The following is a 27,809-nucleotide window of genomic DNA, read 5'->3' on the forward strand; positions in this document are numbered from 1 at the left end:
CTGCGGCTTAATCTCAAATCATTCCGGAAAGAAAACGGTCTATACTATTCTGCATGCCTCTGCTGGATGTACCAACATTTGCAGACCATGTTCCCAATGTTGAACATTTAAAAATTCCCAACTTAGAACGTTACTCTTTTCAAGATACTTCTCAGCCAGGCGGTGGTGGTGCATGCCTTTAATCCCAGCACTCGGGAGGCAGGGGCAGGCAGATCTCTGAGTCTGAGGCCAGCCTGGTCTACACAATTTCCAGGACAGCCAAAGCTGCAGAGAAACACTATTGAAAAATCATTTAATAAAATATTATATTCTCCCTTTGTTGCCATTTCTAAAGTAAATGCCTAGATTGTGAATACCAAATGCAGAAGTGTAAATGTTGTTATGGTCTGTAAGAAGGGCTGATTGGAATGCAAGGTGGTTACAAACATTGGGAGGAGAATGCAGAGTGTGAGCATAGCCATGTTCCCTGTACTGCATGTAGCCATGATCCTTGTACTGTTCCTAGCCGTGCTCCCTGTACCATGTGTAGCCGTGATCCTTGTACTGCACATATAGCCGTGTTCCCTGTACTGCATGTAGCCATGATCCTTGTACTGTTCCTAGCCGTGCTCCCTGTACCATGTGTAGCCGTGATCCTTGTACTGCACATATAGCTGTGTTCCCTGTACTGCATGTAGCCGTGCTCCCTGTACTGCATGTAGCCGTGCTCCCTGTACTGCACATAGCCATGCTCCCTGTACTGCACATAACCTTGCTCCCTTTACTGCACATAGCTGTGTGCCCTGTACTGCGTGTAGCTGTGCTCCCTGTAGTGCACACAGCCATGATCCCTGTACTGCACATAGCCGTGTGCCCTGTACGCAGGCACATGCTTTGTGCAAAGGAGCCTTGTATTACTAGGAAGGCCCCACCCCCAACTTACATCAGACTCTTCAGGTTATTAACGTTCCTGCCACTATCCCACGGCCTGCTCTGACCTAAATTTAGAGCTTGGACAATGAGGTATTTGTGATTAGCTGGTGCACTGCCATGAGATTTTCCCAAGCACCACAGTGTGAAGCTTTGTGCACAGAGATTCATCTGTCTCCAAAGCAGTTGTGAAAATCAGTAGACATCTCTAACCCGAACCGGAGAGAAGGCCCTAAAGATATTGTGTTAAAAACAAAAATCACTGATAATGGGAATGGGGTCAGTGCTGATATTTTGGAGGAAGTGTGGCGTGTGTGAGCGTGCAATGTCAGAAGCATGTGCACTTTTGTCTTTCGCACTGTCACCATGTATGTGACATTCATATGTCACTTTTATTGGTTGCTGCTTCCAAGTATTCCAGGTTTCCTTGCATAGCTGCTGCAGCCACAGTTTCTTGTTTGCTTTTCAAAGATTTATTTATTTTTTATTTTATGTATTTTGGCAACATATATGTCTGTGTACCGCTTGTGTGCCTGTAGAGGCCAAAGAGTCCCCTGGAACTGGAGTTACGTGGTTGTGAACCACCATGTTTGCATTGGGAATTGAACCTGGGTCATCTGAAAAAGCAGGCAGTGCCTTTAACTGCTGAGTCATCTTTCCAGCTCCTCACAAGTGTTTTATTGCAGTCTTAATTACTACTATTATCTCTCAGGTCCGGTGTGTAATTATACTTCAGACTTGAGCGTGTGTGTGTGTGTGTGTGCGTGTGTGTTGTCGACATCACATTTGTGACAGAGCACTGCACTGCACCTACTCGCTACACTGTGACTACCTGTGAATTTTGTGTTAACAGCCACACACTGCAGAAGGAAGCTTCCCTGAGGTCTGGGGCTGCTCCCATCTATGGGTGTAGAGGAAGAATGGAGGGTGGCTTGATACTGCTTCCACTCAGCATGATGATGGCAAGACCTTCGCTCCTGGGGCTTGTGGGCTCTCAACTGTGGCTTCTGGGCGAGAGTCACAGTACCAGGCATGCGTCTCCTCCTGTGGAGATGGGCTTTCTTAACTCCAGCCAGAAAGTGGTTAGTCACATTCATGACATCTGAGCTACTGGTTCCTGCATGGGCATGTCTTGTCATGCTGTTCATTATTACAGATTGCAGGGTTCGACGCTGGGGTGATCATTCACGAAATTCCTCCATGCAGCCTCCTTAGCACCTCCTAGCACTGTGAAAGCTAGCTAGCAGGAATAAACCTGATTTCTCCGTGTCTGGTGACCACTATGTGTGTTGTCTTCAGCAATAGGGTCTTACCACCGAGTTCTGAGGGTCAGTCAAGAACAGCAGCAATAGCATGTGTTATTTTGGGGGTTCTGGAACACTTCTGACCTCAAAGGGAGGTGTTCCATAACGGGCACTGGGGTTTTAATTTGTCAACCTATGACTTCAGGAGGAAGACACACACACACACACATACACAGAGGAAGCTTACTGTGGTGGTTTGAATGAGAAATGTCCCTCATAGGCTCATGTATTTGAACACATGGTGCCCAGATGGTGGCGCTGTTTTGGGAGGTTTAAAAAGTGTGATCTTGCTGGATGAAGTGGGGATGGGCTTTGAGACGTCATTATAGTCTCACCCACTTGTTTGCTTCATGCTTGGAGTCAAAGACATGATGTTCTATCACAGCAAGAGAAAAGTAATGAGTACACATAAAACGATAGGTTTCATCTGGGTTTTCCTAATATCCTTAGCGTTAGTTTCCCTATCTCCTTCTCAGCTTTACCTCTCCATCCCTCTCCAGCTAAACCTCCTTCCTCACAGTCCTCCCCTCCACATCACCTGTATCCTACTGTCCTCCCCTCCACATCACCTGCATCCTACTGTCCTCCCCACTGTCCTCCCCTCCACATCACCTGTTCCTACTGTCCTCCCCACAATCCTCCCCCCTCATTACCTGTATCCTACTGTCCTCCCCTCCACATCACCTGCATCCTACTGTCCTCCCCACAGTCCTCCCCTCCACATCACCTGCATCCTACTGTCCTCCCCACAATCCTCCCCCCTCATCACCTGTATCCTACTGTCCTCCCCAGTCCTCCCCCCCACATCACCTGTATCCTACTGTCCTCCCCAGTCCTCCCCTCCACATCACCTGCATCCTACTGTCCTCCCAGTCCTCCCCTCCACATCACCTGCATCCTACTGTCCTCTCAGTCCTCCCCTCCACATCACCTGTATCCTACTGTCCTCCCAGTCCTCCCCTCCACATCACCTGTATCCTACTGTCCTCCCAGTCCTCCCCTCCACATCACCTGTATCCTACTGTCCTCCCCACTGTCCTCCCCTCCACATCACCTGCATCCTACTGTCCTCCCCAGTCCTCCCCTCCACATCACCTGTTCCTACTGTCCTCCCCACAGTCCTCCCCTCCACATCACCTGTATCCTACTGTCCTCCCCACAGTCCTCCCCTCCACATCACCTGCATCCTACTGTCCTCCCCAGTCCTCCCCTCCACATCACCTGTATCCTACTGTCCTCCCCAGTCCTCCCCTCCACATCACCTGTATTCTACTGTCCTCCTCACAGTCCTCCCCTCCACATCACCTGTATCCTACTGTCCTCCCCACTGTCCTCCCCCCTCCACATCACCTGTATCCTACTGTCCTCCCCAGTCCTCCCCCCTCCACATCACCTGTATCCTACTGTCCTCCTCACAGTCCTCCCCTCCACATCACCTGTATTCTACTGTCCTCCCCACAGTCCTCCCCTCCACATCACCTGTATTCTACTGTCCTCCCCACAGTCCTCCCCTCCACATCACCTGTATCCTACTGTCCTCCCCAGTCCTCCCCCCCCATATCACCTGTATCCTACTGTCCTCCCCACAATCCTCCCCCCTCATTACCTGTATTCTATTGTCCTCCCCACAGTCCTCCCCTCCACATCACCTGTATCCTACTGTCCCTCCCCACTTAAGGTCTTTATTCAGTCCCCACCAATGGTCCCTTTCTAGTTTCCTGGTCTAGATGTACCCCGGGCACACAAATGTAAAATCTGTCGCTAAGATCCACATGTGAGTGAGAACTTGGTGTCTGTCGTGGGTCTGGGTTACTCACTCGGTATAATGTCTTCCAGCTCCGTCCAGTTACCTGCAGATTCCATTTTTCTTTACACTGAATAAATTCCATTGTGTATATATGCCACATCCTCGTCATTCATTCCCCAGATGGCAGATACCTAACCAGTTTCTCTGTTCTCGCTATTGTTCCTTACGGATGCGTGAACATGTGTGAACCTGTGTCTCTAGAGCAGGAAGTAGAGTCCTGGGTTATGTCCGGGAGTGGTATAGCTGGGCCATATGGCTAATCTACTTCTGTGGGTTTTGTTGTGTGTTTTGAGGGTTTGCCACACTGATCTCCACAGTGTCTGCACTCGTTTGCACTTGCACAAAAACCAATCAACATTAATGAGGGTGTGTGTATTCTAAGCAGTTGCGAGGACTGTTCTCCTCAGCACTGTGTGAGCAGGCATTGGCAAGAGATGGGCAAGTGCTGGAGAAGGGTTGAGCAAACCACAGAACCCTCGGATGGAGGACTTTTGTAGCCACCGAGAACTGTCTGTTTTGAGGACGCTGATTCTGGTTACCCCTGAACTTCAGTGGCACGGAGTACCCCAGTAGTGACAGAAGTCATGGAGACTTTCCTGGAGCATAAGGTCCTGGAGGTCAGCATGCTTCCTTGTCTCATTATCCCCCCCCCCGAGTGTTTTAGTTAATATTAGTTGCCAATCTGTGTCACACCCAGAATAAATGGTATATGTTGTACAAGAGCCTGGCTGCACAGTTCTGCAATCATAGCTAACGGGAGGCTGAGACAGGAGGCTCCGTGAAGGTTCATGGCTATCTCAGCCAACCTAGTAAGACCGGGTCTAAAAATAATAGCATGAAGGTGTGTGCCTGTGCGTGCCTGTGCGTGCGTCGTGAGTGTGCGTGCGTGCAGCAGCAGTGTTCCCAGGGTGTCTGGCACTCTAGTTTCAGTGCCCAGTGGGAGTAGCATACAAAATTCTCGAGTCTGGAAACGTAAGGGGTGTGTGTGGGGACTTCTCGAAACTGTAGACCTGAAAATGAAGGATTCAGGATTCAGAGGTCAGAATCAAGACCCTCTCAGGCCTCCCCATGCTTAAGGTGAGAAGGGAAGGTGGAGAACAAGTGTTGAGAGATCAGACCTCCCCTCCCCTGTCAACTGAGAGGAGGGAGGAGTAACTTCTCTAGAGGGACTGATCGGCAGTCTTTCTCTCACAGGGTTTATTATTTCCCTGGGAAACTGCCCTAGTGTCCATCCCAGAGGGTGCACAAGCAATCCATCACAGGGCTAGGGTACTGCAGGCTTCCACAGGGAGGTGACATTTTGACCTCTGAGACCAGCAACCCTAAAGGACAAATAGGGACTCTTCGCCCTGCTGTGGGGCAGGCCACACTTCTGAGAGCGATCATGTGTGCAGCGGGCCCTGGCGGTGTCTGAGGTTTCTGCCGAGAGTGGCCAGAGGTAGCCTGAGCCTGGCTGGGGTGTGGCCAGGACCTGGGGCTGCAGGGATTTGGCCCTTTCCCGTGGTCGGTTCCTGCTCACGAGGCTGCCACCTGCGTTGTGGTTGGTGAAGACGCACCGCCCCTCTCCGGTGCACTTGGCTGACTGCTACCGGTCCTAGGGCTGCTCGTGCGCCAGGAGCACTCGTGAGGGACCGGGGACGCCGGGCCTTAGAGGTAAGTGCTGCCAGCTGAAGGTGGCTCCCGGCTGGGGACCCACTCCCTTTCTGGTCCCCCAGGAGCTAGCCGGCTTGCCCAGCCTGGCTTTGGTGTTTCTGTTTGTCCCCCTAAGGGGGAGTTATTTATAGACGGGGGGGGGGGGGTGGAGGATAATTTCTTCACAGCGGGCCCTTTGGCTTTGCTTGACCAGGTCGGGATACTATCTTTTTCCCCCCCAGGGCCAAAATCTGCTAGGAAAGGGCTGTGGGAAGCCAGCTCAATCCAACTGCATCCTGTTCCCTACCTCTTCCGTAGCCGGCTTCTCTCTGCTAGGGTGTTTACTGCTTATGACTGTGGGGACACCTCACCCCTGCTGATGGGGTGGGAGTGGGGCTCACCCTTTTTCAGCTCCATCCACGGAAAGGGTTTTGACTTTGGAAACCCTTGAATGCTGGAGGGAAGGTGGACAGGGGTGGGGTGGGGGGAACGGGGGTGAGGGATGGGCTCTGGGGGCTCATCTGGGAGCTGTGTGTCCTGTTCATGCCGCACCCCCCCCCAGGCCCCCTCTGATTCTTTGGATGGGGCCTCCCTCTCCCATGCAGACGCTGGTTTCTGCATACTCTGATTGTAAAGGACCACTCTCCTCTGCTGGGTGAAGGCGGATTTACATGTAGTGTAGAAAGTTTGGTGAGCACTTCGCTTTCCAGAAGCCAAGAAGGTAAAAGAGATGCCAGTTGTGTCTCATGGGGGGCGGGGATGGAGTTTTAGCTCCAGGAACTTGTGTTGAGCATTTACTGGTGCCAGGTGGTCCAGGGATGTGGAAATGCCTAGCAAACCGAGTTGTGTTGGGATCAGAGTCGGGGGTGTGCGGGGGAGGCAAGAGTCAGAGCTGGGGGTGCAGGGGAGGCAACTGAGCGCCCAGGCTGCGGATGTTGGGGGGAGGCACCTGGAAACCTATCTAGCTTGTGTTCCTCCTTTGAAAAATTGAGGTTGGGAGTTTTTGTTGTTGTTTTGTTTTGTTTTTGCAGTATTTATTTTAAACGATTTTTATTTTATGTGTAGGAGTGTTTCCCTGAATGTATGTCTGTGCATGCCAGATGCATGCATGTCTGCAGAGGTCAGAAGAGGCCAGCTGATCCCTTGGAACTGGTGCTACAGATGGTTGTGAGCCACTGCGTGGATGCTGGGAATGGAATCTGGGTCCTCTGCAAGAGCATTGTGCTTCCTTAACTGCCAAGTCATCTTTCCTGCCCGTGTTCTTTCTTTAAGAATATGTACATGGGTGAATGCAATCCATGGTGGATTCTGTGTAGTCAGAGCAACCTTGTAGCGTTCGTTCACCCCTTATCCTTCCTTATATGATGAGTTCTGGGGACGAACTCAGGCCATTAGGTCTGCACAGCAAGCTCTTTACCCATTAAACCATCTTGCTGGCTCAGGATGAGAGCCTATCTCAGTTGTCCAGGCTGGCCTCCAAAGCCAGATCCTCCAGCCTCAGCACCCTGTGTAGCAGACTGCATGTGTCCATCAGCATGCCAGGCCTGCATTTCATTTATTTTTGTTTTTTCAAGACAGGGTTTCTCTGTGTAGCCCTGGTTGTCCTGAAACTCACTTTGTAGACCAGGCTGGCTTTAAACTTCTGCTTGCCACTGCCTTCTGAGTGCTGGGATTAAAGGTGTGCACCACCAGTGCCCTCCTTCTTCATTATAGTTTTCAGTGAGCTATTCGTTCCCTCCCTCCCCTATTATTATTTTTCATAGGTGAAACACTGGAACCGAGCGAGTTAAAGTAACTCACGTACAGCTACGTAACTGTTTCGGGCAGAAAGAGGAGGTCTGATGAAATGGAGGGAAAGCCGTGCTCTAACATGTATTCTGAAATCATGATAGACTTACAGAAGAGTTGCAAAAATAGTCCTGAGAGTTCTTTCTCACCTCTCCCCAGCTTCCACCAATGTTGACATCTTACACAACCATGGATTGATCAACCCTAACTCAATCCTGTCAGTGTCACAGATGAAGCTAAACCGTAGGCTCCAGACTTCACCCATCTTCCCATTAGCGTCCTTTCATTCTGCTCTAGGATTCAAGCCAGGATTCCACACTGTAGTAAGGAGGCCACTAGTTAGTTCCCGGCCCCTTAGCCCCAGAATAACCACACGGAAACTGTATTAATTAAAACACTGCTTGGCCCATTAGCTCTAGCTTCTCATTGGCTAACACTTACATATTAATTTAACCCATCTCCATTAATCTGCGTATCACCATGAGGTTGTGGCTTACCAGCAGAGTTTCAGCACCTCCGTCTGGGCCTGTAGGCCTTTGAAACCTCAGTGCTCACACCTGGTGGCACAGCTCCCCCTGCCCCCCACAAGACCATACCCCCTAATCCTAATCCTCCTAGTCCTTCTCAAACAGTTCTAGTCCCTCATGACTTGGTTCACACATATGAGCCCTTGGGGCATTCTCATCCCAGCCACTATGCCTACTGAGCCATCCCGCCAGACTTATCCTGTCTTTTGAGTTTCTCAGTGTGTTTCAGGCTGGCCTGGAACACCCTTTGTAGTCTGGGCTGGACCCCCTCTCCTGAGACATACACCACTGTGTGTTGTGGGGATTTTCATACCTTTAGCCAATGGCTTCTGGGGCATTGCCAATCCTAGGGTGTGCGCTTATCTGTGGACATGACAACTTTGTGAGGGAGAGGGTCTCTCGCTCTCGGTCCCTTGGGTGGTGAAGGGACTGGATCAGGCAGTGTGAAGTGGCATGTGTTCAGTCCTTGCTCCCTTGGTCCCAGCCCCGTGAGTCTGTTTTCCCCATAGCATTGATATATATGTGTGTGTATATATATATATATGTGTGTGTTTGTGTGTGTGTGGTTCACACTACAACTGTGCCTAGCATTGAGGCAGACAGAGTCTTATTCTATGCTAGACCACCTGGGCACTTACTATGTAGCCAAGGCTGGCCTCAAACGGACAGTGACACCCTGTCTCCTGAACAGTAGGGTCACAGGCACGAACCGCCACTCTTGGCTGCTGAGCCTCTTGATTTTCAACTTCAGAAAGTTCCTGCAGCGGGCAATGAGCTGCTGACACTCAGCTACCACACAGGAAGCCCGCTCCAGGCCCCCTCCTCCTCACTTCATGCACTTGGACTTCCAGAGCAGAGCGTCTGCAGGTGACCGTGATAAGTCCCACCCACAGCTTCTGGATGTGCCCAAGTTAGGGACAGTCCCAGTTCCTCGATCTGTCCAAAGGCTGTCCCTGAACCGTCTGTTCGGTTACCGTGTGGATCTTGCTGGTGATGATGCAGTGTGCAAGGAAATGTCACGTGTAGAAGCAAGCACACCTATGGCTCTGCGGCATCACATTCTGAGAACAGGGCAGCTAGGAATGCAAAGCATCCATCACAGAATCATAACCTTATTGACAACACTGTGAGACTATTTTTTTCCTGGTAACTTGACTGTCCAGTTCTCAAGTATGAAGCCACAGCATGCGTGTGATGGGCAGAGGACAACTTAGGGTACAGGCTTTCATATGAGTTCCAGATTTTGAGCTCAGGCCTTCTGCTTGGGTGACAAGCGCATTCACCTGAGCCACGGTACAAGTCTTGGCTCCTGGCTGTGGGCTGCCATGTGTAACACATCCTTTGCTCTCAGCTGGCTCTTATCCAGGGAGCAGAAAGCCATCAATTCATACCTTAGCGTCCTCACTTGGTTTTGAGATCTTGGGTGAGTTATTATAAGTTTCACTTTTCTCCTCTTCAAGAAGATGGCCATAAGAGACAGTTTTCAGAGTATTTATCATTTTATTTTTTGATGGAGGGGTCTCCTTATGTGCCCAGGCTGGTCTTGACCCTTTGGGTTGAAGTGACTCCTCTACCTTAGCCTCCCATGTAGCTGCAGCCACGATTCCTCTCTGTTTCCTGTTGGTATAACAAATGCTGGACGTCGGGTGATGAGTCAGTAGAGTTTATTCAGTTCACAGTTTCGGAGTCTGAAGGCCAAAGTCAGGCAGCCCTGTCAGTCTGGCCTCTGCAGGGTTCTTTAGGAAGCAGGAAGGAAACGTCACGTGTAGGAGCAAGCACACCTATGGCTCTGCGGCATCACATTCTGAGAACAGGGCAGCTAGGAATGCAAAGCATCCATCACAGAATCATAACCTTATTGACAACACTGTGAGACTATTTTTTTCCTGGTAACTTGACTGTCCAGTTCTCAAGTATGAAGCTCACAGATGGAAATGTCTGTCACAGTGTAAGAAGGTTGAACATGCCTGCTGCTGGTCCTGTCTTAAGTTCCATTGCTTCCTATTACTGCTGCACTGGGGACCAAGCTTCAGGCTCAGCGGTTCTCAACCTTCCTAATAATGCAACCCTTTAATACAGTTCCTCACGTTGTGCTGACCCCCACCATACAACTATTTTCCTTGCTACTTCATAACTGTAATTTTGCAACTGTTATGAATCACAATGTAAATGCCTGTGTTTTTTGGTCTTAGGTGACGCCTGTAAAAGGATCTTTCCACCCCCAAGGGGCCATGACCCCAGGCTGAGAACTGCTGCCCTAGCACAGGAACCCTCAGGGACAAACAGCACCAAGCCACAGCATAAGCACACGGAGACCCAGATGTATAGAATGACTGTCACAGCGCCTGGCGCGTGGGGGGTACAGGTGTCTGTGGCGTGGCGAGGGAATGCATGGGAGATTAGGCTAGGTACGTGCGGCTTCTGGTGGGGAACGCCAGACGGAACGCCAGAGTTCCCTGAGGTCAGGGACCAATAGGCTCCGAGCTTTGTCCCCAGAAAGTCAAATGCAGTCTAGCTGGATAACACAGTTGTGGGAACTGGCAAAGGGCACTGTCAAGGAGGCCATTCTTTTCATTTCTAGGAGCGGAGTGGAAAGATTAAACATGGGGCAAACATCAACGTGTAAAGACACGTTATGGGGCAGGAGGAAGTTAGGACTCCAAAATGACAAATTCTGGTTGATAGCATGGCGGGGAATATGCTACCGCGAGCACAGAACAGAGTAGAAATCAAGAGGTAACTTGGAGAAAAATGCATCTGGTTTTATTCAAGTTGCCTCTGAAGTATCAACCTACTGTGTAAGTGTAGAGGTGTGGGGTGACGAAGTGGGGTATGGGGTGACAATGTGGGGTGTGGAGGTGACTATGTGGGGTGTAGGAGTGATGACATCGGGTGTGGGGGTGATGATGTGGAGTGTGGGGGTAATGATGTGAGATATGGGGGTGATGATGTGGGGTACAGGGGTGACCATGTGAGGTGTAAGGGTGATGATGTGGGGTACAGGGGTGACCATGTGAGGTGTAAGGGTGACAATGTGGGGTGTGGGGTGACAATGTGGGGTACAGGGGTGACGATGGGAGGTGTAAGGGTGACTATGTGAGGTGCGGGGGTGACGATGTGTGGTGCGGGGTGATGATATGGGGTGCTGGGTGACAATGTGGGGGTGTGGGGTGACGATGTGGGGTGTGGGGTGACAATGTGGGGTGTGGGGGTGACATTGTGGGGTGTAGCGGTGACGATGTGGGGTGTGGGGTGACGATGTGGGGTGTGGGATGACGATGTGGGGTGTGGGGTGACGATGTGGGGTGTAGGGGTGACGATGTGTGCTGTGGGGTGACGATGTGGGGTGCGGGGTGACAATGTGGGGTGCGGGGTGATGATGTGGGGTGTGGGGGTGACGATGTGGGATGTGGGGTGACGATGTGGGGTGTAGGGGTGACATGAGGTGTAGGGGTGATGTGAGGTGTAGGGGTGACAATGTGGGGTGCGGGGTGATGATCTGGGGTGTGGGGTGATGATGTGGGATGCAGGGATGACGATGTGGGGCGCGGGGGTGACGATGTGGGGTGCGGGGTGACGATGTGGGGGTGTGAGGTGACGATGTGGGATGCGGGGATGACGATGTGGGGTGCGGGGGTGACGATGTGGGGTGCGGGGTGACGATGTGGGGTGCGGGGTGACGATGTGGGGGTGTGAGGTGACGATGTGGGGGTGCGGGGGTGACGATGTGGGTGCGGGAATGGCGATGTGGGGTGCGGGGGTGACGATGTGGGGGTGCGGGGTGACGATGTGGGGTGTGGGGTGACGATGTGGGGTGTGGGGATGACGATGTGGGGTGCAGGGTGACGATGTGGGGTACAGGGTGACGATGTGGCACTGAAGCCTGGGACAGGACAGCTTCATAGTGGTGGTGGGAGGTGGATGACTGAAGCCAGGATCTTTAAGGAAGACAATGAATACTGGGCTGGAGCGTGGAGCAAAGACTTACCCAGGCCTGGTGGTTCAAGGGTGGCATCTCTGCCAAGGTTGCTGTAAAAAAAGTACTACACGGTGTGGGAGCTAGAAGTCAGGATGGCGGGGCGACCAGGGTTGGTTTTGTCAAAAGCGTCTCTCCGTGTCCTCTGCATGTCTCTGTCCTTTGTACGTGAAAAGCTTCTGCACACCATAAGCCTCCCTGCCAACGCAGCAGTCCAAATCAGACCAAATCAAACCGAATTAGAAAATGCCCAGGTTTAATGGATCAAACACTCCCAGATGATTTCCATATCCCCAGAGAGGAGACAGGGAAGAGAGACCAAAAACCCACCTCTGTTTTCTGGGGGGCAGTTTAAATACACGGTGGGAGTGGTCTCGAGCATCTCTGGGGGAGGGCGCTGGTGGAGCTCCCACCAGAACATCCCAGACCTTTTCCGTATATGGACGCCAGGGGCTGGGGGAGCATCCCCCAGAACAATGAGAACTCTGTTCACACTTACTGAACTAGGAGCCACTCATATGCCTGTTACCTTTATCACCTCTTTAAGGACTTGGCCTCTAAATATGGCTGCTTGCTTAGTTCCAGGGCTTGGGACTAAGTGTATGAGTCAAGGTGGCCACAATTCCTATAAACACTGGACTAGAAACGGGACTTTGTTGACAAGATCCAGGAGCCATTTCAGGAAGCACAGAGGCTGGCCGCTCATCCACACCTCCTGCCCTTGCCTCTCCCTGTTGGGTCCCAGAGACTCTGCCATCTGATTCCTGGGAGCTTTAGCCATAGGGATCCCTCCTCCTCCCTCTGCTGGTGTCTTGGTCCTCTGGTGTTCCACCTTCCTCAGGCAAGCCTAGTGGGCTCTGGTTTCCGTCACGTGACCTGAGCCCCCCCCCCCAGCCCCCTGCCCCTGGTGGCAGAGACAGCTGCTCTCAGTGGCGGCACTGCACATCTGTCTGTAGGCAGAGGTGTCTGGCCTGCTCAGAGGCCATGCTGCACCCTCACAAGCTCCAGCTGGTCCTCTCTGTTAAATCCCTTTGCTTGAGTAGTGGTTTCTACTGTCTGGTGAAAATGTGGTCATGAAAGCCAGGGACTGTAGCAAGTCAGCGCAGTGCCTTCTGCAGTGGGGCAGACGGGAACTTACAGGTGATTACCACCAGCCCCTCTATTCTCCAATGCCTGGGAGCTGAGCATCAAGCTTGCCAGTCATCTGCCTGTGACGTGCTCATGCATCTTCTATCCTCTCCTTTCCGCCTGACCATGTCTTACAATTTGGCGTTTTGTTTACTCCAGATCTGAACCCTTTATTGATTACTCGTGTTCTAGATTCCTCCTCTCATGTCAGAGTGTGTCCCTCTTTAATAGGGAGGGTCTTAATTCACATTTATTTTTAAAGGTTTTATCTTATGTCTATATGTGTTTTGTTTATACGTATGTCTGTGTATCAGGTGTACGCCTGGTTTCCAAAGAGGCCAGAAAAGGGCGTTGGATCCCTGGGAGCTGCAGTTACAGACAGCTGTGAGCCACAGGGTGGGTGCTGGGAACTGAACTTAGGTGGCCTGGGAGCCGCCAGTGCGCTTATCTGCAGAGCCCTTTCTACAGCCTGGGGAGCTTAGTTTTAGTGTATTTACCTTTTCCTTTGTAATTAGTGTTCTTGGTAGCTTTTGTGTGTGTGTGTGTGTGTGTGTGTGTGTGAGAGAGAGAGAGAGAGAGAGAGAGAGAGAGAGAGAGAGAGAGAGTAAGAGTATACATATGCAACAGCATATGTGTGAAGGTCAAAGGGCAAACTGTGAAAATTGGTTTTTCTCCTTCCACAATGTGGGTGTCAGGGCCTGAACTCGGGTCATCAGGCTGGAGCATCTGGGTGGCCCAGTGTTCTTGGTGTCTTAATTAATGTTGTTATATTTGGGCATCAGAGAAGTATTTCTAGTCAACTCTGTGTTTTCTCTTAATACACAGATTTAAAAATAAAAACAAATCAGAACGGAGACGTAGCTCAGTGGTAGCAGGGCACTGTGGGCTGGGCCATCCCTGGTAAGAGGGCCTGCACTGTGTGAGAAAGGCAGCTGAGGAAGCCGTGGTCACAAACAGTAAGCATGGATTGTTTCAATCTCCAGCGCTGGCTTCCGTTGGTGACGCAGGCTGAAACAAATCCTTTTCCCCTCGAGATGCTTTTATCAGCGTTTTAGGACGGCAACAGAAAGCAGACTCCTTAGGGCCACTACTGCTGCAATGAAACATCACAACCCAAGCAAGCTGGGGAAGAAAGGGTTTATGTGGCTTACACTCCGACGTGACATCATAGTCCATCATGAAGGAAGTCAGGGCAGGAACTCAAGCAGGAGCTGACACAGAGGTCATGGAAGGTGCTGCTTACTGGCGTGTTCATCATGTCTTGCTCAGCCTGCTTTTCTAAAGAACCCAGGACCACCAGCCCAGGGATGGCACCACCCACAGTGGGCTGGGTCCTCTCATATCAATCATTCAGAAATACCCTAGAGCAGGGGTTCTCAACCTGTGGGTCATGACCCCTTTGAAGGATTGCATAAGACAATCAGAAAACACAGATATCACATGGCAACTCTTTTTGGTTTTTCGAGACAGGGTTTCTCTGTGGTTTTGGAGCCTGTCCTGGAACTAGCTCTTGTAGACCAGGCTGGTCTCGAACTCACAGAGATCCACCTGCCTCTGCCTCCCGAGTGCTGGGATTAAAGGCGTGCGCCACCACCGCCCGGCTCACATGGCAATTCTTAACAGTAGCAGAGTTACAGTTAGGAAGTAGCAACAAAAATAATGTCATGGCTGGGGTCACCACGACATGAGGAACTGTATTAAAGGGTTGCAGCATTAGTAAGGTGAGAACCACTGCCCTACATTTTGCCTCAAGCCCAGTCCTATGAAGGCATTTCTCAGTTGATGCTCTCTCCTCTCTAGTGACTCTGGCTTATGTGTCAAGTTGACATAAAACTATCCAGCATAAACACGATTTGGTGTTAACCAGTGCCACGCAGAACTAGTTCCCCGAGGGGAGTGCAGGCTGCATCATTTCCGTCCCTAATAGTCTTGTCTTCTTGTTCCCAGAGATATGTATCTTGTTTATGTGAGCCCAGTCATTTGTCTTTGGACTCCCTTGTTAAATCTATTGTTGCTATGCATCTGACGAAAAGTCTGGGGATCTGTGAGTTTCCAGACAGGGTTTCTCTGTGTAGCCTTGGCTGTCCTGGAGCTTGCTCTGTAGACCAGGCTGGCCTCAGACCAGCCTGCCTCTGCTGGGATTAAAAGCATGCACCCCCATTGCTCAGGGTGAGCCAACAGATTCGTGGCTGGTGTACTTAAATAAAAATCTATCCATGGATTAGGCAAGACGTGGAAGAGGCACGCCTGGTGGTTCTTATTAATTATGCCACCCATATACAGTGGAGGAGCAAGGGTCAGGCAGCAAGGCCCTGGATGGGCTTTGTTCAGAGGCGCTGTGGTGTGTGTGACAGGCTCGAGAGAGAAAGCGGCTGGGACGCTTGTGTTTCCCCCGTGACAAGGCCACTGGGAATCGTAGCTGATGGGTAAACCGCCAACAGACATGCGTGAGAATGCCCCATTTGTCTTGTTTGGTGTGTCATATGAATTCATGTAATTTCCCCGGCACTACTTCTGAAGGCTTAGCAAGGTCTAATAAAATAGACTCATCTATTTTCCAGCTGGGCCAGGTAGAGGCTGTGTTGGCGCTATGACTTGTGTAGATAGTTAGCAAATATTGGCTGTTGACATAAGGCGGACTTTGACTTGATTAGGTTAGGCACCCCTCCCCCATCAAACTTCCCCTCCATCCTCCTCCTCCTCCCCAATCAAACTCTCCCTCTTCATCACCTCCCCCCCCACACACACATTGAACCCTCCCTCTCCACTATCACCCTCCCGCCCATCAAACTTTTCCCTCCACCCGGAGCGGCCTCCCATAGTTCCTCCAGGGAACCAAGGTTCCTTAAGGTTCCTCCTGTCCGTCTAAGTTCCCAGCACGGCTTTGGTCACCTCCCCAGTTCCCTCTGGTGGTGCAGTCTCGATCTCTCCATCTTTAGGGCACACCTCCAATCTCCTGTCCCTCCCTCCTTCCCTTTCTGGAACAGCCAGCCTCCTGAGACAGACAGTAACCTCTCTTCCAGTGCCATCTTCAGTCCCGGCCCGGCCTTTCCATATCCATATCCCCTTTTTATCCGCATCATCCTCTCGGTGGTTCTGGCGCCCCCAGCTCCTACCTAGCCTGTACCCCCTCATCTCAAGCGCATCTTTCCCTTGCATCTTTCCCCTTTCAGCATTACAGCCCTCGCCCTCAGCCCCCACCCCCTTCCAGCAGCGCACGCGCACTCCACCCCTCCCCAGGCTCGCTTCCGGCGGGGCGGGGCCGGGCGCGGGCCGGTGCAGGCGGGCGGGCGGGCGCCGGCCATGCTCATCACGCTATGTTACTTGTACCTGTGGGCGCGCTGGGGGCGCCGGCCGGCCGCCTTGGTGCTCGCCACGGTGCGGCGGCTGCGCGCCTCGCGCTGCTCCTTCACCTTCTGCCGCGCCGCCGCGCAGCCCGGGGGCGCGCGCGTGTGCCTGAGCCGCGGCGGCCGCGTCTTCTGCGTCGGCGAGAGCCAGGTGGGCGGCGGGCGGGGGCGCCGCGTGGAGCGGGCGCGCGGCGGCATCTGCATCAGCACCCGGCGCGGGAAGCCCTGCCGTGCGCTCTCGGCCGCGGGCCAGCTGCCCCCTCCCGCGTCTGTTGCAGCGGGAGCGGGGATGCCCAGGACACCCCGCTTGGCACCTAGCGTTTCCGTGGGCTGGCTTCTGGTCCAGTGCTGAGGATGATGGCGCAGCCCCCCCCCCCCACTGGGAAGGGGGCCATGGTCGTTTGCACAGGGCGGCTGCAGGCTAGACCTGACTTCACAGTGTACTTTCTACCATGCGCTTCTGGACATCCCTTCTTTCGTAAACATCACACAGTATTTTGCTTTTCAACGGCCTTTTGCCCTTTCCGCTTCCTCCTGGAAAGCGGCTTCACTTTTAGCACCAACATGAGAGTTTTTTTCATAGGTGTCAAACCATATGACACATTTGGGAATCATAATCTTACTTCAGGGTGAATATTTTTGTCAGGCTGTTTAGGTATGAGGATGGAATTGTGCTTCCAGGTAATTAACAAAGACAACACTCTAAGTTAAAACAAGAAAAATACACTGTAGGGATTGATGGCTCAGCTGTTAAGAACACATGTTGCTCTCGTGAGCACGCGTGTCCAGTTCCCAGTTCCTTACATGGTGGCTCATAACCACCTGTAGCTCAGTTCCGGGGTTCCAAGGAATGCCGGTGGCGCACATCCACATGGAGGCAAGGCACTTAGACATAAAATTAGTAAATATAAAGAAATACCATGTGGCTAACACTGAGTTTTCTCATGTATCCCAAGTGTATGGCTACTGTTACCTAGCTGTGACTAGGACCACCTGGACCAAGACAGGTGCGGTGGAAGGGGACACTGCCCCTCTTAGAACATGGCGGCTAAATTCTCTAAAACTGCTTGAGAGAGATCACAGAACTGAAAAATAAATGAGGGTGGATTTTTTTCCACTGTGGTGGTTTCTAAGCTAATTTAACACAAGATCTTTGCGGTTTATATCAGAGTGGAAATTTTGCCAAATTAGTTTTCCTAGACACCTTTGAATATTTTCATGATCTCCTTGGCTTGCTGACTATGCTAACCTAGTTAGCTAACATAATTACTTGTCTCTTGCCTGCTTCAGAACCCCAGGTAGGGACAGCCTTGTGGATGCCTGCCCCTCGTTGCACCCCGGCTTTGCACAGATAGCCCGTCTCTCAACCTGGAACTTTGCTCCCACCTCCCTGCCGTCTGCGCTTGAATTCAGGCTGTGACTCAGAAGGTTCTTGCAGCCTTAGAGTTCTGCCTTTTCTGCTCTGGGGACCCCCCTCCCCCGGGTTCTTCTGTGAAGCCCTGGCTATCTTGGAACTCTCTCTAGACCCGGGCTGGTCTCTGGGATTAAAGGTGTGCACCACCACCGCACCGCAGACTGAAACTTTAAGATCATATTACAGTTCTCCTCCAGAAATCTGAAACTAACGGCTTTAAAGGTTGTTAGCTCACCTAAACAAGCTACCCGTACCTGAGGATGGCCAGGCCCCGCGTAAAGTGACATGATCTTTGCGTTCTGCGTGGGTCCCCCTGTTTCTGCGTCCTCCAGGTTTCCCATACCTGTTACAGGTCAGAAGCCGTGGAAACGGTTGTTACACAGTGTAGTTGACGGATTAACGTAAGGACAAAGTGAGTTTGTTTGTATAGAGACAATTACTTTTTTGTTTGAAGATATGAAAAGGGCCGCTACATCAGATCACTACCCAGTCTTGTGTCTAATCCGCTCTTACAAACCCCAAAGTTCCCCACTGGCGTGCATGTTCCCTCTGAAGCTCATCTGACCGAGTCTCTGCGTATGGGAAAGGCCCTTTCTAAAGTAGCTTAGTCTCTGGGTTTGATGATTATGTGACTTCCAGACATTGCCATCTAAGCCTCACCCTTAAATGAACCTCTCAGTGTGACCTGGGAAGCTCAGACATCTTAAGCTGAAAGAAACAGTGTCAGAATTGCTTGCATAGAAACAAATACCCAGAGACTTTGAAACTCTTACGAGCCAGGCCGGGGCCCATACAGCTGTTTAAACCGCCACAGATCGACACAAAGGGGAGGCTGCAGGGGTCTGCGGTGTATCAGACACTCCTGTCGATCCTTCAGACACTCCTGTCGATCCTACCTGAAGAAGCCAGGGGTGGAGATCATGGCCTGAAATGACACTGAATCCTCTTTTTCTTTCTTTTTCTTTTGTAGTCTATTGATGACTTGAACAAGTGGGCCCTGTTTCTTGTCTCTCCCTTCGTACTTGAGGCAGAACAAATAGCATTTGTGACCGAAAGCATTTGGGCACAAGGCGACAGTTTCCAGAAGGCAGCATCTTCAGAAACAGTGAGTGGCATGGTCTACTTGTGCACTTGAAGGGTGTGTCTTAGGCCACACCTGGGTGGCTCTGTTTGTTTTTTTCATTTTTTTTTAAATGAATGTTCTTTTCTGGGCTTTATAGGTGACTCTTTTTCTTTTGGGATTTATTGGGTTATGTAAAATATACTAGTAAAATTCCTGTCATCTCTTTCTTTGCTTATGCATGTACATACATTCGTGTGTGTGTGTGTGTGTGTGTGTTTATGGGTGCATGTGAAGGCCAGGGGACAACCTCAGGTATCTTCAGTTTCTATCCATCTTGCGTTTGAGACGGTCTGGAACTGGGACCTAAGGTCCCCACCTTCCCAAAGTGTTTCAAGGAACATCATCACTCCTGGCATGGATTTTGACTTGGTGCTAGGGGTTATACTCAGGTTCCCTGCCAACATAGCCAGCACTTAACCAATGGAGTCAGTTTCCTCGTCTCTCTCTTTTACTTTGTATAGGGTTTTTGTTTCCTTTTACAGTGATTGATTGGTTGATTGATTGTGTGTATAGATGTGTGCATGCGGAAGTTAGCATATGAGGTTGAGGTTCTGTTGCCAGGACTCAGTTCTCTTCTTCCACCATGTTGGCTCCCAGGGATCCAACTCAGGATGTTGGGATTGGAGCAGGTGCCTTCACCCACTGAGCTGTAATGTATTTGGGTGACAGTGTCCTGTGTTCTATTCCAGCTGGTCTGGTCCATCCTTGTAATCTCTTCCTTATCTTGTCCTTTTCCTGGCACCCAAATGGCTCCCTTACATGACTGCCTCTCCTGGCTACCTCACCTGGAGTGTGGGGAGAATACTTCAGACTCAGTCACAGGTCCAGACTTGTGGTTTATAACCTGCTTAAAAAGAAGAGGGGGTGGGGGGATGCCCCCCCTCCTTCTCACTTCTTGAAGTTGCCGGTTTGATTGACACAACTCTGCAGTGTTTTTGCTGTGTGTCTTCATTTTCATGGCTCCTGACTTCGTCTTCTTCTTGAGTCTTCTGTCTAAACTGGGAAAACATCTTGTCTTGTGTCCCTTCTCTGGTTTTTCCTTTGATGGCCAGAGTTCTGGTCCTGGAGCACACCCTGCTGGGACACTTGCTGAAGCTCTGGTGGCAACCTGACCATGAGGTGTGCAGCCCTTGTCCTTAAGGTGGTGGCCATTTTTCTGTCCCCCAGCCTGGGGGTCTCCTGTCTCTGACTGTGGCGAGCCAGGGCTGGGTTCCTGCTCTCACTTGCCCACAGTGTGCCTCTTGCCTGCCCTTCAGGGATTCTGCTGCTCACACCTGAGTTTGTGGGATCCTTATTCTGTGGTCATCATCCAGGAGACACTCTGCTGGGAGGAGAGAAAAGAAAGGAGAGCAGTGAGAGCAGGGAACGCTTGTGCAGCATGCAAGGCCTGGGACCAGAACTGGGATGGGAAAGACAGGGAAGGGGGGGCTGGTGTGAGTGGGGGTGCCAGGCAGACTCGAGACCTGGCTGCTGTGCTGAGACCCCCCTGCATTCTCTCCAGAATGTTCATGAAACTTTGTTTAACTTTTCTACACTTAGTTGCAAAGGCTTTATAAAGTCCTGTGAGATATTTTACAGACATCACATGCTTAGGGTCTCGTGCCTCCATCACTCTTTTGAAAGAAGTGGGAACCGAGGTGCCTAAGCCACATGTGGCTGGGTGACAAGGTTCTAACTGATGTTCAATACTCAGATCCCTTCTGTTTGCCGGAGGACAAGTGAGTCGTTTTTACTTGTGGGTTTTGTTAGACTGAGTCTAGTCAGTAGTTCTTGTGGCTGGCTGGCTGTGTTTGGTATCAGGAGACTAACTATTGAGACAATATGTCTTCGATGAACATAAGAGGTAGGATTCCTCTGTGTAATAGCCCAGGCTGTCCTGGAACTCACAGAGATCCGCCTGCCTTGCTTCCCAAGTGCTGGGATTAAAGGCCTGGGCCACCACTGCAGCTGCTATAGTTTTTAATTTCCTAACTTAATTGTGTATCACTATGGAGGTGGTGACACACTGCCTCTTTAGCAGCAAGGTTTCTGTACTGTGGGGGTATCAGCTAAGCTTTGTAGCAGAGAGACCCATAGTGACTTAGTGGCTCAGGCAGGCTAAAAGTGGCCTTCCTTCTCAGTGAGGTGTTACAGCACCTAGGGGCCCAGTTTTCTTTTGCTTTCATTTCTCTGCCATCCTCGGTGGTTGTTAGATGCAGCCTCTGGCTCCCGCTGTGCCCTGCCTCTCTACCAACTTCTCCCCCACTGTAGCCCTCAAGATAGGGGAAGAGGGAACAATGGAAGATGGTTAGCTTCCTCTCTGACACTGTGACCCAGGAATTGCCTATGCTCTTGCTGCTCCCATCCAGGTGCCCAGAGTTTAGACACAGTCTCCTTGGTCCCTTAGCTATAGAGGAGGACAAGAACACCCGCCCCCCCCCCCCGCCCCGTCCCTTGTTAGACTCCATGGGTTCAGTTGACTTGGAGTTCTGTTACCACAAGGGAAAAAGGAACACTAGCTGTGGGAATGCTTTCGCCTGCCTGTCACAGCCATCCCCTCAGATTACTTTCTAAGGTACTGTCTACGTAGACCAGACTGGCTTCAGACTCACAGAGATCCCCCTGCCTCCTGCTGTCCCGGTGATCCCAGAACAGAGGCTGGCAGATCAAGTGAAGATGTCCAGATGGGTTAAATCAATTCAGATGTGCGTGAGAAGCAAGAGGAGATCTGGGGCAACGCTCTGGATCAGATGCCCACGGGATAGAACTACAGCTTGGAATATGGGCTTACAGTTCTCAAGCATCTTGTCCTTCCCTTTGCTTCGCCAGCCTTTTCTGCACTCCCATGAGTACAGGGACCCTAGTGGAGGCTCCCACAGCTCAGTGGATGAAAGATTCCTGAAGCGAGTGTGGTCCTGCTCTGTTGTGATGATGTGGCACGCGTGCCTGCAATAGTTGTGGCTCAGCAGCCATCTGCTTAGAATCTGCACTGTTATTTGTCCGTGTTTTTGTGTAGAACACACTTGAGGCTTTAGTGAACAGTCACTCTGAGGATGACATAACTTTAGATCTAGATCTGGCACGATTTGTGTCTGTTGCTTTTCTTGGCGCTGTGGGCAGATGACTGGCAAGAAAAAACTTAGGGAAAGGAGGGCTTGTTTGACTCGCAGTGCGGGGACACTGTCTGTCATGGCAGGGGAGGATGGTGCTGGAGGGGCCTTAGCAGAGCGAGCGGCTTGCTCATGCTGTGGAGAACCAGGAAGCAGCAAGAATGGAGAGTGCTGGCCTACACCAGCCTGTTCCTTCTTGTTCAGCCAGGGTCCCTAGCCCCTGGGATGGAGCCCCTTGTGGTTAGGGTGGGATTCCCCAGTTGATAAGCCCTGGAGTGTGTTTCAGAGGTGATTTTAAATCCAGTCAGGTTGCTCATGAAGAGTGACCATCACACCCAGTCATCCTATGGGTATCCCTCTGGGTATCCCTCTTTTCTGTCCTTATATCCCTGTCAGCATACACAGGTCCCACATGTCTGTCCTTAGTGTGTCTTACAGGTTTATGACTATATCACAAAATAGGTATGTAGTGGGCTGGAGAGATGGCTCAGTGGTTCAAGAGCGCTGGCTCATCTTCCAGAGGACCCAGGTTCAATTCTCAGCATCCACACCCTTCTGTAACTTCCAGCCTCTTCTGGCCTCTGAGGGCACCAGGGCATGTATGTGGTACACAAACATATGTGCACCCATACAAATTAAAAAAACTTTTAAAAAAGATAAAATATATGGGGTTTAATCCATGAATATGTTTTACTATTTACTATGCGGCAGAACTGAATATTTCTAAGCTGTGTGTCAAATCCATCAAATGCTCTAATCCAGTGGTCCTTAACCTTCCTAATGCTGTGACCCTTTAATACAGTTCCTCATGTTGTGGTGACCCTGGCCATGAGATTATTTCATTGATTCTTCATGCCTGTGATTTTGCTACTGTTAGAAATTGTAATGTATCTGGCTTGAGACCCACAGATTGAGAATCACTGCAGTCTGATGAGAAAAGGCCCCATAGACTTTAACTGGGAATTGGAACTCTGCCCTGGACTTTGGCAGGAACGTGTGTCAGAGGTGGTTTACCTGATTCTAGAGAGAGGCAGGGGTGCGGAAGGAGGGTCTGAGACAAGACATGGCCCCCAAGGACCTACCCCTAGTGACCCACTATTTGATCCTACCTGTTGAAATTTCCACAGCTTCTCAAAGCAGGGCCGGCAGCTGAGGACTGAGTGCTCAGTGAGCGAGCCTGGGGAGGACCTTCCCTGTCTGTGCCTGTATCTAACATGGTTCCCAAGCCTGACAAGCAGCTGAGATCATCAGTAACCCGCGCCCCAGATTCTGACTCCCTGCCGTGCTCTGTGTCCGTCCTCTTCCACCTCCCCCCAATCTGTTACCGGAATCTTTTGTTTTCCTTTCTTTCTGTTCATGTTATTGAGGCGTGACCTCGCTCTGTAGCCGAGACTGGCCTCCTGCCTCAGCCTCCTCAGTGCCGGAGTTACAGGTGTGGACCATCATGCCCTGCTCGCTACACAGCCCAGGCTGGTCTCAGAGTAGCACTTCTCTGCCTCCTCAGAGCTGGGGGTTCCATGCATCCCCCCGTGCCTGCAAGCTAGAACTTCTAGGAACCCGGCAGACATTCTGGATGGTTAGGAAGTGGATCCATAACGCACCCTAGAAATTTGCATACTGTTAAGTGGGGCAGCCCGACAGCTTGTAGGGTTTCTGTTGAATGAGAGGTGTCGCAGCTCTTTCGGCTCGGCTTCTGCGGCACCGTGGAGGACCCTTGCATGTCGTCATGAGTCGTGACAGGGAGCCTGGAGCGAAGTGACTAGATAAGATGTCTGTGGTGTGCGGGAGGAAATTCTGTGCTCTGTGCTCACACTTCCTCCGCTTTGATCTTTGGGGTCAGCCTTTAGCTTGGCTTCCTGTTTCTTCTCTACCCCTTTGTCTCCCATCTCCTCTGGAAGGTGATCCCCCCTCCTCCCCACCCCCCGCCCTGTGCAGTATCAGTGACAGGTGCAGGTGCTGCCTGTCTTTGATCCCAGCTCCTGCACTGCTCCAAGGAGTTTCCATGGTCCCTGGCTCACAGAGAAGGAGGTAGTGCATTTAGGGGAGGAGACAGTTGGGAGACTCGGCAGACTTGAGGGACGTGCGTGTATTGTCTCTGGCCTTTTCCTGTTCTTGCCCCTCTTTCCTTTCCTGCATCGCTTTCCTTCTGAGCTGTGAAGCCAGCAGGTGCAGGGGCAGTTTGAGCAGCTCTGTTGGCCGAGCCCTGCCTGGCAGCCGCTGACATCTGTGATGCTCGCTGGTGAACCGGGGCTCCTTTGCTCTGTTCTTCTGCCGGCTCTGCCCTTGCCTGGGTGTTAGCACCTCCTCAGGTTCTCTACAGACAGCCCTGCCTCCTTCCCACACCAGGCACCTCCTCAGGTTCTCCACAGACAGCCCTGCCTCCTTCCCACACCAGGCACCTCCTCAGGTTCTTCACAGACAGCCCTGCCTCCTTCCCACACCAGGCACCTCCTCAGGTTCTTCACAGGCAGCCCTGCCTCCTTCCCACACCAGGACAGCGTTTGTCTGTTGCAGGCTTCAGCTGCCATACTGGCATCCTAGAGATCGATGTTTTATGCATTTTGTTTATTTTCTTCTTTCATGTATGTCTGGGGTGTGTGTGTGTGTGTGTATGTGCGGGTGCGTGCACATGTGTGTGTATGCATGTGCATGTGTGTGTACGTGTATGCATGCATGCGTGTGTACATGCGTGTGTGTGTGTGTAGATGCACTTGCAGTTTAAAAATGATTGTTTTTGAAGATAGGGTCTCACTCTGTAGCTCTAATAGGGCCTGATCCTCCTGCCTCAGCTTCCTAAGTATTGGGATTGCAAACATGAGCTGTCATGTTTAACTAAGCTGTTAGTTTTGAAATATAGATTCTGCTCTACACTGCATAGCTGGGACCTTCTGGATGAAGCCTGTGTGTGGGCTGTGTGTGTGTGTTTTGTGTATGTGTGTGTGTGCATGAAGGCTGGCCTGCATTCTCTCTCTTTGTGAGGGGATGGGGTGGGTAGGGCCTGGACTCTGAGTCGGGAATGAAGCCCATGTATGAGTTGTGTCTGGGAAAGCAGAGAATTCGCTGATGAGGTGGAGGGAGGCTCTGAGTGTATGTGAAACAAGATTCTTGGCTTTCTCTTTCTGTACATATTCTGTCAGTTCCTGCTAGAGTCCTGCGTTTATGCCTGTTCCTCCCAGGTCTTTCAATGGCACCTATTAACTTCTTTTTCCCCCTCTTGTTATTCTAAGGAAAAACGCAGTTCAATTTAAATTCTAAGACAGCTGAGGAATAAGATTTCATGTGGTAGGTTGAGCTGGAGGGCCGGAAACCGTCGTAACATCCGACATCACTTTCTGCGCCTTTGTGTTTGGTGCCCTGAGAAACTGCTCTGGGGACGTCATGTCCTGAGATAATCAGAGCACCTGCGTGCACCTGGCTCTTTAAGGCGGCCTGTTTAAACCTCCCTGGTAGCTTCCAGGTAGGCAGGCGGTCTTATCCCATCCCTCATCTAGACAGGAAGCCGGTTCAGAGATGCTCCTCTCAGTTGGCGGAGCTCCAGCTTCAAGTCTAGGCTGCTGCATTCTTACCGACCAGCTGTCCTAACGAGTACACAGCTGTCCCACCGGCGTCACGGTCTTCCTGAGGAGACTGGTGTATGGGCTGGGGAGACGGAGCTTTGGTAACGCTTTTGAGCTCTTCTGCACAGAACTGAATTTGGGTTCCCAGCACCTGCACGGGGCAGCTCTCAACCACCTATAACTCAGTGCCCGGACATCTGATACCCTCTTCTGGTGTCTGAAGGCAGCAGTGTGCAGGCATATACACACAGACACATACATAAAATAAATCTTCTCAAAAAGTTGCTGTTTAATTTACACGTCGTAAGACTTACTCTTCTAATGTGTACAACTCAGCTAAGTGGTTTCTGATATATTTACAGTATTTTACAGTTATCACCGCTGTCTGGCCTCAAAGGCCTCACCCCAGAAAGAAGCTGCCCCCCCACTCACTCCTATCACTAAGCTACGTTCTGACTGCGGATTTGCTAATTTTTTTCTACATTGCTAGCATCATACATGACCTTTAGTTATTGGCCTCTGTCCTGGCTAGTTTTTATGTCTGCTAGACGCTGGCTAGATTCTTCCGGAAGGATGAGCCTCAACTGAGAAAATTCCTCTGTGAGATCAGTCTGCGGGCAAGCCTGTAGAGCATTTTCTTAATTAGTGATTGGTGGGGAGGTCCCTGCCCATGGTGGGTGGGGCTACCCTGGGCTGATGGTCCTGGGCTCTGTCAGGTTGAGCAAGCCAGTAAGCATCACTCCTCCATGGCCTCAGCATCAGCCCTGGCTCCAGGTTCCTGTCCTGCTGCAGTTTCTGCCCCGACTGCCTTCCATGATGAGCTGTGACACGGAGGAGTGAGCCAAACAAACCCTTCCCCCTCCGCTCGGTTTTGGGCGTGGTGTTTCGTCACAGTGGTAGAGACCCTGACCGAGACAACATCTGTTAAGCGATTCATGATTCATCCGTGTTGTAAGTGTTAGTACTGCTCCTTCTTAACAGATGCTTAATCGTCCGTGTGTGGATCTACATTTTATGCAGTCGTCTGTTACAGGATATTTGGGTTAGTTTAGTTTAGGGGTTATGTACAGAACTGTGGGCTTTTATGCACAGGGTGTGTGTGTACACTGTTAAGAAAAAATAATAAGCCCAGCACTCGGGAGGCAGAGGCAGGCGGATCTCTGGGAGTTCGAGACCAGCCTGGTCTACAGAGCTAGTTCCAGGACAGGCTCCAAAGCCACAGAGAAACCCTGTCTCGAAAAACCAAAAAAAAAAAAAAAAAAAAAAAAAAAAAAAAAAAAAGAAAAAATAATAAGAAAGGCGAAGCAAGAAATCCAATTAGGTCAAATCAAACCAAATCAAAATGCCCATTGTTTTATTAAGTACAGCGCTCTCGGGTGGCCGAGCGCATGGCGGGGAGACAGGACAGCAGGGAGCTCATGCAGACCTGAAAACACGTGTTTCTCCTCTGGGAGCCCACTTAAATACCCTGTGGGAGAGGTCCTGACCCCTTCCCTGGGGGTCAGGACCTGGCATGTTGGGATTTGGAGACCAGAGCAAAGCAACTCCCAGGCCAGGGAGGCTAGGATGGATGCCAGGGGCTGGGGGCTACGCTCCCAACTTAACATACACGGCCCCTGTTTTTAATTCTCCTAGATACACATTCAAGTGGAATTGCTTGGTCATGTGGTAATTTAGTGTTTAGCTTCTTGAAGAGCCCTCAAATTCTTTCCTGAAGATGCTGAACCATGTTGTATTTCTATAAGCAATGTGTTCAAATCCCCATTTATTTTTAAAAATTTTATTACATTTATTATGTGTGTGTGCTCACGCATGTGTGCGTGCGTGTATCCTCTGTGTGTGTGTGGACAGGTATGCTGTGGAGGTCAGAGGTCAGAGCATGACTTGCAGGGGTTGGCTCTCTCTGTCCACGGTGGGTTCTGGGGGCTGAACTCAGGTCACCAGGCTTGGCAACCAGAGCCCTCACCGGCTGAGCCCTCTTGCTGCCTCTGGATTGACAGTGTCCTCTCATCTTCAACGCCGGTCCTCTCCTGTTCTTATGCTAGTCAGCCCCGTGGGCATAGAGGTGATATTCCACTGTGGTTTGGTTTGCACTTACTTCGTTTGCATTTTGTGCATTTGCGTATTATATGAGATATAATGGATTCAAATTCCACTTTGTTCACTTTGAAAGTGAGTCATTTCGTTTCTCACTTTCGGTCGTAGGGG

General features: G+C 51.0%; 1 protein-coding gene and 1 long non-coding RNA gene across 8 annotated transcripts in view; one reads left to right on the plus strand and one right to left on the minus strand.

Annotated features, from left to right (window-relative positions):
• Nucleotides 1-27,809, plus strand: part of Hlcs (holocarboxylase synthetase) — a 187,775-nt gene that overhangs the window by 7,718 nt on the left and 152,248 nt on the right. For 3 of the 7 annotated variants that reach the window (XM_057764062.1, XM_057764064.1, XM_057764068.1), the window contains exon 2: nt 18,803-18,937. The exons of 1 other annotated variant lie outside the window; for it this stretch is intronic. In XM_057764062.1, the coding sequence (XP_057620045.1) occupies nt 18,803-18,937 (135 nt within the window). Of the gene's footprint in view, nt 1-5,623; nt 5,674-15,969; nt 16,570-18,802; nt 18,938-27,809 lie in introns of those variants that run through there. 3 more of the 7 variants (XM_057764067.1, XM_057764065.1, XM_057764069.1) reach the window with 3 other exon arrangements.
• LOC130871010 (uncharacterized) lies at nt 9,492-16,511 on the minus strand. Its single transcript, XR_009056808.1, has 3 exons — nt 16,402-16,511; nt 11,956-12,141; nt 9,492-9,786 (listed from the first exon to the last, which is right to left on the minus strand). It is a non-coding gene; the product is annotated as an uncharacterized LOC130871010 (long non-coding RNA).

This window comes from Chionomys nivalis, chromosome 3, assembly GCF_950005125.1.
Source record: "Chionomys nivalis chromosome 3, mChiNiv1.1, whole genome shotgun sequence".
In the NCBI taxonomy this organism is placed as follows: domain Eukaryota; kingdom Metazoa; phylum Chordata; class Mammalia; order Rodentia; family Cricetidae; genus Chionomys; species Chionomys nivalis.